General features: G+C 41.4%; 1 protein-coding gene across 3 annotated transcripts in view; it reads right to left on the bottom strand.

The window, feature by feature from the left end:
• Positions 1-17,199, bottom strand: part of NELL1 (neural EGFL like 1) — a 765,989-nt gene that overhangs the window by 15,289 nt on the left and 733,501 nt on the right. For all 3 annotated transcript variants that reach the window (XM_036258486.1, XM_036258484.1, XM_036258485.1), the window contains one exon: positions 5,907-6,100. In XM_036258486.1, coding sequence (XP_036114379.1) covers positions 5,907-6,100 — 194 coding nt within the window. The remainder of the gene's footprint in view (positions 1-5,906; positions 6,101-17,199) is intronic.

Raw genomic sequence — 17,199 nt, 5'->3', positions numbered from 1 at the left:
TACGTATGAGACAAAATAGACTTAAAAAGGGTTGTAACAAGAGACAATTTGTCAAGGCCCGGCTGGTATGGCTCAGTGGTTGAGCATCAACCCATGCACCAAGATATCACCAGTTCCATTCCTGGTCAGGATATATACCCAGGTTGTGGGACAAATCCCCAGTGAGGGGCATGTAGGAGGTAGCCAATCAATGTTTTCTCTCATCGATGTTTCTATTTCTTTCTCCCTCTACCTTCCTCTCTCTCTAAAATCAATAAAGAAAAATAAATAAATTACAAATAATAATAATTTGTCAAGAATCCCTTGATCAATCCAACAGGAGGATAGCATAAAACTCCCATAAACATGTACACACCCAGTGTAGAAACATCTGAATATATAAAACAAATATTGAGAGACATAAAGGGAGAGATAGGCAGTAATAGAAAGTCACAGTAGGGAACTTGAACACACCACTGACATCAATGGACAGATCACCCAGAGAGAAAACCAACAAGGAAACAGTGGCCTTATTGACACAGTAGAGCAAATGCACAAATTATATATTTTTATGACATTTCACTCAAAAGCAGCATAATATACATTCTTTTCAAATCCACATAGAACATTTTCCATGTAAGAGCACATCAGGCCACAAAACAAATCTCAATAAATTTAAGAAGATTGAAGTCCTATTAAGCATCTTCTCTGACCACAATGGTATGAATTAGACATCAATTTTGAGAACAAAGCTGAAAACACACAAATATGTGGAGGCCAAATAAAATGCTACTAAACAATGAATGGGTAAATAATAAGATCAAGAGAGAAGTCAAAAGATACCTTGAGAGCCCTGGCCAGTTTGGCTCAGCGGTTAGAGCGTCGGCCTGTGGTCCGGAGAGACCCGGGTTCGGTTCCTGCTAAGGGCACGTACTTCGGTTGCAGTTTGTCCCCGGCCCTGGTTGGTCGTGCGGGTGGCAGCCACTCGATGTGTCCCTTCGCGTTGATGTTTCTCTCTCTCTCTCCCTTCCTCTCTCTACCTCCCACTCTGTCTGTACAAAAAATGGAAAAATGTCCTCGGGTGAGGAAAAAAAAAAAGATACCTCGAGACAAACGAAAATGAAAACACAACTCCAAATCCATGGGACACAGCAAAAGAAAGAAAAATTTATCACAATAGGGGCCTACTTCAAGAAAAAAAGAAAAATCTCAAATATACACCAAAGAACTACAGAAAGAAGAACAAAGCCCAAAGTGAGCAGAAGAAAAGAAGCAATAAGATCAGCAAAAATAAAAAAGTCAAAATAAAACAATAGAAATAATCAATGAAACCAAGAGTTCATTCTTTAAAAAAATAAAGAAAATTGATAAACCTTTAGTCAGACTCATTAAAAAAAAAAGAGGGACAAAGTAAATAAAATTAGAAATAAAAAAGAATTGACTACTGACACCACAGAAATACAAAGGATTTTGAGGAAACACCACAAACAATTATATGCCAATAAACTGAAAAACCTGGAAAAATGAATACATGTCTAGAAACATACCAATATTTCAAAGCTGAATGAGGAAGAAAAAAATTTGAAGAGAACGATAACTCTGACCCAAAGCAATGCAGATTCAATAAAATCCTTGTCAAGATATGAATGGCATTTTTCACTGAACTAGAACAAATAATCCTAAACACTATATGGAACCATAAAGGACCCCAATTACCCAAAGCAATCTTGAGAAAAAAAAGAATAAAGTTGGAGGTAGCACACCACCTGATATCAAGCTACTACAAGTCTACAGTAGTCAAAACAGCATAGTACTGGTATAAAAACAGATCCATAGATCAATGCAACAGAATAGAGAAGGCAGAAAATAAACCCATGCCTCTAGAGTCAATAAATCTATGAAAAAGGAAAACAAGAATATATACTGGGGTAAAGAAAGTCTCTTCAATAAATGATGCTGAGAAAACTGGACAGATAAATGCTAAAGAATAAAAGTGCATAACTTTCTTATACCATATACATGAATAAACTCAAATGGACTAAAGATTTAAATGTAAAGCCTAACACTATAACACTCTTAAATGACAGCATTGGCAGTAAACTCTTTGACATCGCTCTCAGCAATATATTTTTTAGATATGTCTCCATGGGCAAGGGGAACAAAAGAAAAAATAAACAAATGGGACTACATGAAACTAAAAAGTTTTTACATAGTGAAGGAAACCACCAACAAAACAAAATAAAAATCCTACTGAATTTATTCACCAACAATATATTCAATAAGGGGTTAATATCCAAAATATATAAGGAACACATACAACTTAACACCAGAAAAAAAAAAAAATCCCAATAAAAAATGGGCAGAGGCCTTGAATACAAATTTCCTAAAGTGGGCATAGAAATGGCCAATAGAAATTAAAAGATTCTTGCCCTGGCTTGTTTAGCTCAGCGGTTAGAGCACCGGCCCATGGACCAATGAGTTGCGTGTTTGAATCTGATCAAGGACATGTACCTCTGTTGTGGTTTGTTTCAGGCCCTGGTGGGGGTCATGTGGGAGGCAACCAGTCGATGTGTCCCTCTCACATTGATGTTTCTCTCCCTCTCTTTCCCTCCCTCCCTCCCACTCTATCTGAAGATAAATAGAGAAATATCCTCAGGTGAGGATTAGAAAAAAAAAAAAGATTCTCAATGTCACTAATCATCATGGAAATACATGCAAATTAAAACCAAAATGAGATATTACCTCACATGTGTTAGAATGTTTGTCATCAATAAATGAAGAAAGAAGTGTTGGTGATGTGGAGCAAAGGGAACACGCGGGCACTATGGGTGGTACTGTGCATTGGTACAGCCACTATGAAAACCAGTATGGAGATTCTTCAAACAATTAAAAGTAGAACCACCATGTGACCTAGCAATTCCACTTCTGGGTATTTGAAGAAATCCAAAACACTAATTAAAAAGATAGGCGCACCCCTATGTTCACTGTAGCATTATTTACAATAGCCAAAATATGGAAGCAACCCAAGTGTCTATCATTAGACGGCTGGATAAAGAAGTAATAGTACATGTATACAATGGAATAAAATCTTGCTATTTGTGACAACATGGATGGACCTAGAGGGTATTATGCTAAATGAAATAAATCAGACAGAGAAAGAAAGACAAATAACATTATTTGACTTACATTATTTGAATCTAAAAAACAATATAAACAAACAAACAAAACAGATGGTTGCCAGGTGGGAGGGGGGCATGGGTGAAAAGGGGAAGGGATTGAGAAATAAGAAGCCAGTTGTAAAAATAACCACAGGAATTTAATATACAGCACACAGAGTATAATCAGTAATACTGCAATAACTCTGTATGGTGTCAGATGGGTTCTAGACTTAGCAGGCTGATCATTTCATAAGTTATATAAATGCCTAATCACTGTGTGATACACCTGAATCTAATATAGTATTGTATATCAACTGTAATTGAAAAAGAAGCTTTTTAAAATCAGAATGGAACACTTTCAACTACAAATAATGGAAAGAAACAAGGAGGGTCACAAACAAACTTTTTTTGAGGATTCTTTACAGAATTTGATTCAGGGGTCTGTATTTAACTCCTGAAATAAGACCTTCTTCATCCACAACCTCTTGGGAGATATGCTGTTAATGACTAATAAATACAATTGGGAAAAAAAAAGTATGTAAAGAAATATGCCTAGTACTTTATTCATAAAGGGGTGGTGGAGGTACATTATAATTAACAAAGTAAGATTGCCCTGGACAGTTTTTCTCAGTGGTTAGAGCATCGGCCTGAGGTCCAGAGAGACCCGGGTTCGGTTCCCGCTAAGGGCATGTACCACGGTTGCAGTTTGTCCCCAGCCCTGGTTGGGTTGTGTGGGTGGCAGCCACTCTTTCATGTCGATGTTCTCTCTCTCTCTCTCTTCCCCTCTCTCTCCCTCCTACTCTATCTGAACAAAAAAAAAGAAAAAATGTCCTCGGGTGAGGATAAAAAAAAAATTACCAAGTAAGATTAAGGGTCCTGTTTATCTCCTGCAGCAACTTCCGTCTAATTCTCTTAAGACTCTAAAGAAAAGAAAAAAAAGAAAAGACTCTAGAGAAACTTTATGAGTGAAAGTAGAATAAATCCACCTAGGCTGCTTGGACTGTGAGCACAGTTAGTGAAGCTTTGGGAAATTGGAAATGATTGGTAAGTTCCATGCTTTATCATGGGCCTAAATAAAACAAAAACTGAAAAGCCAATTTTGGTTTTATCCTAGTCAAGACTCAACTAAAAATGTTTGCCTGTTCCAGGGCCTGAGGATCCAGACAACCTAAAATAAATATGGGATCTGGTTGTGATCATCCTCCAAAGTTTAGAAAAATACTATTTTCTAAAAGAGAACCAGCAAATAACATTTCCACATTTTGCTTGCTGTCTGGAGACCTAACTGCCGACCCCTTCCGCCAGCCCTCCTCCACTGTTCCAACTCACGGCAAGCTCTCCTCCTCTTAAAAGCCTGCCCCCTTTGAGTCAGGGCCACATGGTAAGCAGTGTACTTAGTAACCTGCAAACTTCTCCAAGGGATGTCCCACACGGTCATTCACACGGTACTGAGGCGAAGTCTGAGCTTGGGCAGGTTGGATAGACTGATTTCTTAACTAGTTTCACATATAACCACCATATCAACAGATGGCGTCTGCAGAGTGTTACAGGACATGTGGTAAGATGAGAAAACTATGAAATTTGGGCAAGCGAGTGGAATTCAAATCCCAGCTTAAACATTTACATCTTGTGATACTTAGGACACATTCCTTGCCCTAACGCTTAGAAACGCGGTTTCTTCATCTTCGAAGCTGAACTGTACTAAACGGGATGCCGTTTTAAATTTACGGGATACTTGGGACATGGGAGGTACTCCATAAACGGGGGCGATGGACCTCAGTTTGGATGTGTTCAACTATGTTTATGTATAAGGGGCAAAAGGATGTGGTGGGGTAATGATCTAAAGACTTGATAATGCAGCCCTCCTAACCAGGTGCACCCAGGTGTTGGCGGTCTGGCAGACTGGAAGGCAGGTAAATGAACTGGAAATTTTCAAGGTCCATTTCAACTGTTTCTAGAGAGCACTCTGCATTTCTCTTTAAGAGGCTACTCGGCAAGTAATTTCTTGTGGTTCCCATGCCCATAAAGTCCAAGATTAAACAGTCTCATCCCAAAAGCCATAACAATGCAATGCGAGAGCTATAGCAAAGCGCTATCAAAGGGAAATGAATAGGCAAGATCAACAAAAGTTGAAATAAAGCACACGGAAACTAAACACTTTGAGAGGCTCATTTTGCAAAGCATAAAGCAAAACCAGTCGATGACAGAATTTTATTTCCAGAAGCATTAAACTCATTCCTGAACAACTTAACGTAAGGGACAGCCTGGCACCGGGAACAACATTTACCAGAAGGCCTCTTTATTATCATTACCATTTGTTCAGAATGGAGGTTGGCCTGTCTCTGACCACTGGAGGCAGGTCTCTGAGCCTTGCTTTTCTGGATGATGTCACCACAAAAGGAAGCAAGTTCATACAGGTGACCATTTCAGGCAGAGGGTAGTTTTAATTAGCAAGTTTGGATGAGTGTGGGATGAGGACTCATTAAAGCGCTCACCCAACCAACCTAAAGACACCGGCAGACTCAGTGGGAGGACTAAGTGGCTTCTCTGCCCGTGTCCCCTGGGCTCTACAGTTGCTTCTCAAGCCCACACCTCACTTTTCACTAACAGCAGGGGTGCCCGCCACGCAGCATCATCATTAGCTGTGGCAGGCATTGGAACAGAAGCCTTTTCGGAAACCACAGGACACCCCTGAGGCCACAGGCTGGGGGAAGGAGGTGGGGAGGAAGAGAGGATGATTAAGGTTCTGCAGGACTGCGTCACTCTTACCTTGCAGGAACAGACAGAACACCTGTCTTCTTTCAGGGTCCACACCTGCCCGTTGCGCTTCAGTCCTCCCTCGTGGGGGCAGTCGCCAGAGCAGGAGGGCCCAGAGGGACAGAGGCAGTCGAAGCCCCCCGCCAAGTTGATACAGGCAGAATCATTCCAACAGGTGTGTGTTCGTAAGGCACATTCATCAATATCTGCGGTACAGAAAACACAGAGCTTTGGAATCTAGCCAATTATTAGAAAATAATAATCATTTACAACAGCGTTAGTTAACATCACAGAGCATTTACCTTGTGCCAGGTACTCCGCCAAACTGTTCACATGCATAACCTCATTTACTCTGCAAGGTAGCTTTGGGGTGGAGGCTCTGTTCTTATCTCTGTTTTGCTAATAATGGAGCTGAGGCTAATCATAGACGTTCATTATCATGCCCGCTGTCACAGAGCTAATAAGTGGCAGGTCTGAGATTCAAACTCGCAACTGTTGCACTTCAATTACTAAATTATCCAGGAGCAGCTCTGTGTTAAGTTTAGGATATTCTCACAAACTGTACCAGCTAGAGAACGTAAGTACTGCTAATTCACTAACAGTATCGATACACCCTAGGGAGGTCTGGGGCTTTTAGAAAAGGTGTGAATAGATCACTGCAGAGTAGGAAGAAGTGGGTAATTAGGGGGACCCTGATCAGTCTGCTCGCAGATCCTGGGGCCAAGGGTGGAAGAAGAGGGGATAGTTCTTAGGAGGTGCTTTCTGAATCAAGCTTCACCATCCTAATGGCCAGCAGCATTTCTACCAGACCTCCTCTCCCTCCTCTCTCTCTCTCTCTCTCTCTCTCTCTCTCTCTCTCTCTCTCAAAATTGTTAGGGTATCTTTATAATCGCACATAAGTAAACATCTCAGAGCTGCAGTAGGGTATGGCATGGATGTTGACGAAAGACACACATTTCTTTTGCTGTTTTTCATTGATACCCAAGTATGGGAAGAAAACATAAATCCAATCAGCCCTCCCCAACAGTCAAAGTTCAAGTGACTTTAACAACAATCCAGACACAGCTGTCAAGCCCCAGTGGGTGGTCTGTTAGCTCTCAAGGCAGCCAGTTTCATCACGGAATTACTCTTACAAATGTATTCCTTCAATTGAAATGAAATATGTTAACCGGTAGCTTCCACTTCTTGGTACTAGTTCTGAAACCACTCAAGAAAAGTCTGCTTGGCCCTAGCCGGCTTGGCTTAGAGGTTGGAGTGTCGGCCCATAGACCAAAGGGTTGTGTGTTTGATTCCGGTCAAGGGCACATACCTGGATTGGAGGTTCGATCCCTGATGCCTGTCAGGGTCTTGAGGGAGGCAACTAATTGATGTGTCTCTCATCTCTCTCTCTGTCTCTCATCTCTCTCTCTCTCTCTCTCTCTTTCTCCTTCCTGCCCTTCCACTCTCTTTAAAAAATAAAAATCAATGGAAAAATGTCCTCAGGTGAGGATTAACAAAAAAAAAAGAAAGAAAGAAGAAGAAAAGTCTGCTTGAGTTTCCTTATGTATGACAATCTTTATGCTACTTGATGACACTGGACATTCGTCTATCAGAGTATTCTACTCCACTGATCGATCTACTGCCATGCCTTTTAAATATCCTTCAGATGACAAAGCCGATTCCAATCAATGTTTACCAGAAGTTTGCTGTGAACAAGGTTCTTTGCATACGAGGTGCATGTAAGACAGTGTCCTCGTGAAGGTGATGAGGAGAAACACACGTTAGAATAAGAACAGGTTAAATAAATTGATACTAACTAAATTCCGTGTTAAATATGTATAAGTTTGCAAGCACTTGGTTAAGGATTACGGACTAAAGAAAAAAATATAATTGTCACTGGCATTTCCACCTAAAGTGCTCAAAGAAATAAAATGCTCAAAAGCATAATATCAACTTTACTGCTACTACCTTATATTATATTTCAAAGTCTCTGAAGCGCTTTCTCTTGAATTATGCCACAGAACTGCAAGATGAAAATAGTTCTTCTCATTTTACAAAAGAAGAAACTACCGTTCAGAGACAGGTAAGTGGTCACACAGCTGGTCCATGTTAGAGCAAGGACTGTCCTGGGCTTTCGGACAGATGCACTGGAGCTCTGCCCACTGTGCCCACTCAAGGCCCAAAGGGCTGTGCCACCTTTCTGTGCACTAGAATGTTCTGTGGTTTTATCTACTTCCAGACATTTACCCTCTAGAGTCTAGACATTGCAACTCACTTCCAAGGATAAGATCCTACGTGAATCCTCTTCAGTATTTTTTGTTAAAATTTTGAGACTGATATAATTAGTCAAAGTTTGCCCGAATTCTGAAATGACTGTGACTGAGAAACGAGAGATAAAGGACCCGTCTTGCCTGAACGCATGCACGGCATTGGCATAAAACGTGGCCTCCCAGGAGTGAAGATGTTAAGGAATTCCACTGATATCTCTGGAAGCTAATTCATTCTAGGGTTGACTTTTTGTCATTGTCCCACCAACTGTAGCCTCAGCTAAGTCAGTTAATGAATAATGACTCCTCCTTTGAAAACTGCGGGAGTAATCCCAAATTAAGATGCCTAGGTTCCAGGTCAGTGACTTCCTCACTGTTCCTGGGGCTGCCCGGGTCATTCCCAGCACCTTTTAGCCCCGATGCGCCGGCCTGAGACCGCTCTCATCTCCTCCATTTTCTTCCTCGCCTCTGAATCTTCCGAACTATAAGTGGCATTGAATGTGAGAGTCAGGCGACCCATATTTGAAAGCAAGATCTTCCATTTAACTGAGTGCATAGTAGATATGGGTCGTTTGACATATTACACTATGTGTTCTTGATCATATTATTTAGCCTCTGACCCTCATTTATCTCTTGTATAAAACCATATCCACTTAATCTATGGTCATTTGAAGATAAAAATATAGATAACAAAGACTCAGTAAATCTTGTTTCTTGATTTAATAAATGGAAATATTTAAGACAGACTTCAAGCCCCACCTTCTCAGCTAAGTTTCTCCCAATATGGTGCCAATTCATAGTAACCGTTCATGTCTTCTGGATTCCCATTGTGATGACAGTAAGTGAAACAAGACTAAAGTGATACATTTGCGTTATTCTCACTCCCCACTTTTCACAGAAAGTAGCAATTAAAATATTCAATCTTACACTTCTCTCATCACATTTATAATTGAGTTTATATATCTATGCGATATAGATAGAGAGCAAATTGATATCTAGACCAATGTCTCATCACATATATAATCATAATAAAAGAAAATTCAGGTTCCTTCAAATTCTCTGTTAGCGCAGATCTTCACACTCATCACTGGGACTATTGTGTTAGCCTCCCTCTGGTCTCCCAGACTTTAGCCACTTCCACTCCAGTTCAATGAGTTTCAATTGTGGGTCCAATTAAAACAAAAAACATTTAGAGAACCTTTAAAAAGTACTGGTGGGCCCTGGCCGGTTTGGCTCAGTGGTTGGAGCATCAGCCTGCAGCCCAGAGAGACCTGGTCTCGGTTCCCGCTAAGGGCACGTGCCTCGGTTGCGGTTTGTCCCTGGCCCTGGTTGGGTCGTGCGGGTGGCAACCACTTGATGTGTCCCTTTCACATCGATATTTCTCTCTCTCTTCCTTTCTCTCCCTTCCACTCTATCTGAACAAAAAAATGGAAAAATGTCCTCGAGTGAGGATAAATAAATAAATAAATAAAATAAAAAGTACTGGTGGCCAGGACCCCACCACTAGAGAATCATTTAATTGGTGTAAAGTAGGATGCAAACATCTGGGCTCCGTTTGGCCAGATGAGAATTATCGCTCCAAACACCTTCCATGGGGGAGTGGTGTTTGTTCTAAAAGCAAATGTGTCCAGGTCACTCCTTTGCTTAGCACCTCCCAGTGGTTCTCTGGTCCTGATAAGAAAAGGCTCCAACTCCTAGCACGTCATATAAGCCCTAATCTTACAACTCAGTTGTTACCCTCTGTCTCTTCCCCTTCCCACTCACAAGCAACGGGTGATACGCAGATGATGTTTGCTCCATCTGCGACTCAGTACGTGCTTTTCATATTACGTGACTACTCTCCCCTTCCCCATCTCTGCTTTTTCTCGCCCTGTGTGGAATGGGGTGGAGTACAAGTTAATTGCTAGGGAAGGTAAGCGCTTCCATTCCTATGCTACCTTCACTCCCATGTACTCATCAAAACCGGGACCAAATAGCACAACCCCTCACTGTGCAGGACAGTGACTGTTAACATTTGCTTTCTCTGTACCTCAACCACATGCTGTTCTTGCATTTATCTCTTAGGAGTTACACGTTTAATATCTCCATCTCCATAGATAACTAATGAGCTCGTTGAGTGCAGAGACTAAATATTTTTGTTTTTCTCTTCTCATTGCCAAGTACAACACAATGCACTGAGGATGATCAGTGTATTTCTTTAAATTACTTAAATTCAGGAAATGTACAGAGTGATACTATTGTAGAGCCTACTTTGCCAAATTTGTTCTCTGGGTTGGTCAATAAGGCTAAGAAATAACCACAACCCTCTTCTTCAGGGAATACATTTAACTGTTAAGTTTTCATCGGGAAAAGTTATAAGGTCTGGTTCAGAGTATGATAAATACAACTAAATAGAAACCCCACTGAAATAGCAAGGCACCCTCCCCCCCGCCCCTTCCCCACTCCATTTCTTGTCAAATGCTGCAAGATAAATACAGAGGAAGGCCCATTAACAAAGCACTAAACAAATTATCTGGAAGGGTAATTTCAACAGACCCACAAACAGTGGCTACTAAAGGATATTTAATTTATGGTCTCCTCTGAAATCTCTAAATTGGCAATTAATGCCCAACTATAATATGCTTTTTCAACATTTGGCTATTTTGCATCACAAAGTTACAAACCTATTGGTAGTGTTTTCCTCTCATAAATGAAGACTCCTGAGCACAAAAATGAACACACCTAGTGTGTGCACTGAAGACAAGGTGCAAAACCTGGATTTGCTTTTGTCGCTCCAGAATAAAAGGATTTCACAGTTGAAGATAGGACCACATTGCCTATGGAGTGCCATGTAATTGCTTTACTTATGACAGAGACATCTAATTCTGCTTCCATGCAATTTAACAGATTTATGGAAAGCCAGATGTTAGCAATTACGGAAACTGACATTATTCATATTCTCGGTAATACAGACCTGTTTGCTCTGCACAAAACCAACTTAATCTATTATACATATCCCAAGGCATCCAAAGGGAGGAGGCACCCTATTTACATATAGCAACTGTTGTTCTTTGCTGAGCAAACACAAAGACATTCACCCATGATATTTACCCACATCATCAGACCTCCATTGACAAAGAGGCAATGAAACCAAATCCAGGCAAAATATTCCGCACTCAAATCTCTAATCATTCAAGTGTACTTGTTTTTTCTTAGTGCAAGTAATGGCTCTCAGTGATTTCTTTGTGTTTCTCCTTGTACATTTGTTATTTAAATGATCCATGCTCAGATAACAGTTTTTTCAATAAAATTCCACTGCTAAGCTTACATTACAACTAATTTTCTTGCATTGATAGTTTCACAATTTCTGAAAGCTATTCTTGTCCTCAATTTTGCTTTTAAAAAAATGTCTAGTTGTGACTAGTCAATCTGCTTTGTTCTTTAATTTGAGGTTCTTAGGGCACTTGAGCATGGAAGAAAATACAATTCAGAGATGTTTATATCAGCAGCAAGCAAACCAATCCCAGCCTAGCCCCAAACCCTTTTCCTACTGTGCAAGAAAAAGGTGGCTTTGCAGAAGTTTTAATAGCACAACTGTAACGGCACCTACTTCAGGAGCCGAAACTCCAACCTGTTGATTTCAGAGATCATGGGAAGCAATTTTTCTCCATGGTTAGGTCAAAGAAAGGAACTTTTTTTATTATTATTATTATCTCTTTTCTTTTCTCTTGAGTAATTTTCACATCTAGTTTTATTTTCAAACTCAAAACGGGTGCTGTATCAGAAAATAAAATTTAACCTGGGGTGTGAATCTACGGCTGTGTGTTCTGACTTGGAAACAAACCCATCACCAGACATTAGCAGCTTGGAAATGAGAACAGAGATAGAGGCCTTATTAATGATAAACAAAGAGCACAGAGGCCTCTCCCATGGCTAAAGCAGGGCAGCTCCTTTTACAGCGGCAAGGAGAAAATCACAGGGGAAAAAATACACAGGTTGCACATCAGTAAAGTCAGTGAAAGAAATGAGTGGGAAAATCTGAAGTCTGACGGGGCTTGCAAGATGCAAGGCTAATGACATTTCGAGCTGCATAGTATGTTTCAGGTCAGAACAAGAGAGGTGGTGGCCACGCTCTGTTGCGTGCTAGTCACACCCCACTTGGATATATCATGTGCCTTGTAGAGTACAGACTATTAAGAGTGGGCTGACCAACTCTGGATATGTCAGAAGAGATTTACCAGCATAGAGAGAGGCTCAAACTCATCTTGCTTTAATGATGCATGAGGGGTTCAGCCTGGAAAGGTAAAGACTGAAAGATGAGTGAACTACAGCTTCATCTACTTGAGATGCTATTAGTATCCCTTAGGAGGAGGTTCCAATGCCCCTCCGGTGTTAACTCTGCAGTCTTGTTACTGCCTTGAGTCATTCCCAAGTCAGGAAGAAACCCGGTCCTATGGTGTTCCTCTCATTGCTCAGTGTGTCATTTTGTTGCCCTCCGGTGAGTCCTCCCCCTTTCCTTTAACTGAGCAGACTCTCTCTTAGGCACAGGAAAAAGAAAACACCTTGCTTGAGCTCACTCTTAGCTTATCTACTCCCCAGATGCAGGTCTGATTTCCCAGTGCCTCCATGTACGCATCCCCATCCTCTGCCTAATGTTTGCAAGTTTCCATGTGACCCTCTGTTCAAAGCCTAAATCCTGAAGGTTCTTATGACCATCAGTTTTCAAAATCAGCACCATTACTTAACAAATAGTGTGATTGATTCTTTTAGCCTATGAGCTCTCTTCTTGACCCTTGCAGGATATAATTGCCCTATTCATCTTCATTTCTTCATTCATCCAGTCACTAGTAACCAATCATCAATCAATTAACTATCACATTTATATTTATCAAGCATCTCCTCTGTCTTAGACATGGTGCTGTGGACTGGGGATAAAATGGGCAAATAATACAGATAGGAGTTTGGCCGGTGTGGCTCAGTGGACTGAGCATCGTCCCATGAACTGAGAGGTCCTGGTTCGATTCCTTGTCAGGGTACATGCCTGGCTTGGGGGCTGAATCCCCAGTAGGGGGTGTGCAGGAGGCAGCCAATTGATGTTGCTCTCTCACATAGATGTTTCTTTTTATCTCTCTCTCCCTTCCTCTCTCTAAGATAAAAAATCAATAAAAACACATTTAAAAAAAAAAAGTACAGGCCTGATCCTTTAAGTACAGACCTTATAGTCTTCTATTTTTTAAGTTAGCAACATTTGCTAAGGTTCCATCTCCGGTTTGGGGTTCATTTCTCCTCAGTGGAAACAGTATAACACAGCAATTAAAAGCTTAAGGTTTGGAACACAGCAATTGTGGGTGCCAGTGAGCATGCTGTTCCAGTTTTCCTTGGGCTGAGGGGTCTCCAAGAGAGGTGATGCTCACAGCTAAAATCAGGAACGTTCCAGGCAAAGGGACAAATGAGTCCCTGCCACTTGTTGCTTGTATGACCCTGAAAAATCTGCCTAATGTCTCCTAGCATTGGTCCTATCCCTTGAAAAATGTTGATAAAAATACCCCCTGGGATAATCTGGTAATTTCAGTAAAGACATGCTTATCAAATAGTAATTGCTCAAAAACAATTAGCTGTTATTATTGTTTTTGTCTTTTTCCTCTCATAGAAATCAACTTACCTTATGAATCCCACAGTCCCATCTCTTCAGGATATACTCTAAGTATGCAGCCAACCCCACCTCCACCTGCTTACTGAGTGTTTGCCTGTGAATTCTGAATTCTCACACACATTTTTACAACTTGATCAGTACAGCAGACAGCCAGGAATGCTGACACTCTGACTGTCTCATGAGCCTCAATCAGTACATGTGGGCTAACAGTATATGACTACTATTGAAAGGCTATAGTTTTCTGACCCTCCATGAACTTGCCTTGGTCACTAACTACATTTAATTTACAGGCTGTACATACTTCGGTGTTTTACTGCAGATGGAGAAAACAATTTCTTCTAGATAGGAAAACAAGAATAACATAAACGCAGAGCAGCCTTCTAAATTAACCAAGTTGTTCAAAGTACGAAGAAATCACGCTTAACTAGTAATAAAATTTGTTTAAAATCAATTCAATTCTGATCAAGGAGAGAATAAATTTTTTAAAATCTATAAATATAGAAATTCTTGCTTTCCATAGAGAATTTTAGCGCACAAAGTCTACAGTATTGACGTCAATGACCACAGACATATTCATTTTTATATCTGCTTATAGATGGATGGGGGGGGGGGCGTGATTGCTGCATCTGCGTCACAGAGAAGTAGAACAAATATGTTTTTACAAATCATTCAATGCCTAACCCTGGGCCATCCTATATAACAACATTCTATTGTTATATTCATTGTGTTGTTTAATCTCTTAAACAAATTTCACCCCCAATTGAAAAGAATTACCCCTGCTGCACTTTAATTTTGTTACTGTATCTCTTTCTGTTTTCTTGTGTGCTTAGCTGTGCATATACTTTTCTATTTTTCTTATCCTCCGTTTTTTAATTTGGTAAAATGCAGAAGAAGTAAATATTTTCCAAGATCTTGCCCACTTTCAACTTGATCTGAGGGCTTTTCACCTCGTGGAGCTGAGCTGGGATATGAGTGGGGACAGGTGGAGAACAGAATCAAGGTGAATGGAGGAACCCAGCTGCAGAATAACAACGCGATGTCTTAGGATTAAATAGTTTTCTGGGATGTTCCGTGCTTACTGAAACATCTCTAGTGTCTCTGAAGGAGGATTTGCGAGCAGTACCGAAGAGAAAGTGGTGAAGGGCACCGCAGGCTGAGCTGAAGCTTGGGCAGCGCCACCCTTAGCGACAAACGCGCGTGGGGAGCCCAGCCAGGGCCGACCAAGCTAGCTCTCTGTTTTGACAAATCATTTGCTCAAGCAAGTTGTCAGATGAGAAATATTTTCTTCTCTCTCCTATGCCAAGGAAAGCTTTTAGGCACAGAGAGGTCACGAAGTAATTTCATTTACTACCAGAAACACCCTGCGACCTACATAGAAATCAAAGGTCCAACTCTAAAACCATGTTTCAATCAAAATAACAAGAGGGTCACATTACAATCCCCAAGACTTCAAAGACCCTCTACGACTATTAAGTATTGTTTCCAATCACCACTTTGTTTATTTTGGTTCTTATTTCCTCTTTCTGAACCGAGCCCAGTGTAAGGAGAGTCCGGGCGTTGACGGGGGACAAGGCCCTGGGCCACCACTGCCGAGAAGGACAGCACACTGCTGGTCACGTGGTGTCTTTTCCTTGGATAATTGCTTCTCTAGGATCTTCCTCTCTTCAGATTTCTTTTCCTAATCGAGTGATATGGTTTAATAAAATAAAATAAAAAGATTTGGGGCCGCCTCCTGTTTTGAAGGAATATTCTCTGGAAAGACCAAGATGGCCTTTGCTGCACTCAAGGGAAAATGAAGCAAGGAGTAAGAGGCTTGAGCCTTCTTTGGGAGATAAGTTCTGTTTATTTTGAACATGTCTTCCTGTGTATTTTACCCCAGGGGAGGTTAAAACTACGGCAAAACTAAGTTGGTTTCCAGTGATGAGCTCAGCAGGCCCCGGACAGATTCCCTCCGTGAGCAAACCCAGTCCCGCTCTGAGCCCTGTTCTCTGCCTATAAACACTGCCGACTCCCGCGCCCATGACCTCGTCCGCCCCACCTCTGCACACTAAACCCTAGCACAGATGCTGACCGCTCAAGGCGGCATCTCCATGACTCCCGCTCTGTAAGTTCCTGCCTGGGAAAGCTCAAGGCTGCCGAAGAAACTGCTCTGGGCCAGAAGGTCGGACCTGCCTCCCATCGTCAGTGGAAGAACTGGAGCCCATCTCCACCGAGAGCCAGTTAACAAACCCAGAGGGGATTCACAACGTCCCCTTCCTGCTTTGTGTAACTTCTCACTTCCCTGACTCTGTCCTTAACGGAAGCAGACAGAATTCTTACGATCTGTCGATCGATCGCATAATGTGCTGTCCATCTCTGTGCTTGGACCATCACAGTAGATCTTCCTGCTTTCCCTGCGAGGTCTCTTCAAAGAGAAGCTAGACTAACAGTCTGATCCTACTACCCTCTCATTATCTCAAAGATTTTTCAGCAGGAAAATGACCTAGTTTGACTCCCTACAAGGTCATGTACCTAGGGAATGAACTGACAGAAACTAGTATTTGAATGTGTATTTTACGTATATGTGCCCCCGCTAACGGCTTTAGTAAGTCATATAAAGGAACATTCAGACCTCTCTGTTCTTCAGTTTACTCATCTATAAAACAGGGACTCATAACCAACTTGAAGGGTTGTTACGAGAACTATGGGTCCAAATGTTAGCACGTGCTAGTTTCCTGATAATGAGCATGGTCATTAGCTGGCTAAGTCTAATGGCCTCGCTTTTTTCCGGAAGGAAGGTCTCGCCAGCAAAAGGAGTAAGAACAAATTTGCACAGGTTTGCAGAAAATCACTTTGATACGAGTGGAAGGTATGACATTTTGTCAGAAATACTATTATCTCTATATAGCTATATTTTACATTAAAAAACAGCTGTGGCTTAAAAAGTATTGGAGTGTTTTCATAACAAAACGAATGTTTCATCAACATTGAGTGATACTGATATTATGAAGCAGAATTCACAACCTTCAACTCCATCTCCTAGAATATAGGATTCTTTTTTTTTTTTTGGTACGTGCCCCTAGCGGGAACCGAACCCAGGACTCTTTGGTCTGCAGGCTGACGCTCCAACCGCTGAGCCAATCTGGCCAGGGTGAATATAGGATTCTTTATACTCTGGTCTCCACCTCTGCTTTCAGGGCCCCTTCGTCACGCCCCACCCACAACACACCCACACCCATCAGGGACACCATCCCACTAAAAGTGTCACCACCCCTGGGGCACATTTTGATTTCCTTCATGACTATCCAGTTCGAGTGCTAGTCCTCCCTGAAATTCTTACCCTTAACACCTGTATTGCCTATAGACCCAGTGAAAAGGTATCTTCTGTGAAAGATTTCCACATACTCCACCATCCCCACCTGCCCCAAACCCAAGAGGGGTTAGTCAC

This window comes from Molossus molossus, unplaced genomic scaffold, assembly GCF_014108415.1.
Source record: "Molossus molossus isolate mMolMol1 unplaced genomic scaffold, mMolMol1.p scaffold_m16_p_13, whole genome shotgun sequence".
NCBI lineage: Eukaryota > Metazoa > Chordata > Mammalia > Chiroptera > Molossidae > Molossus > Molossus molossus.
Note: the sequence above shows the minus strand (reverse complement) of the source record. Positions and strands in the feature narration are given on the sequence as shown.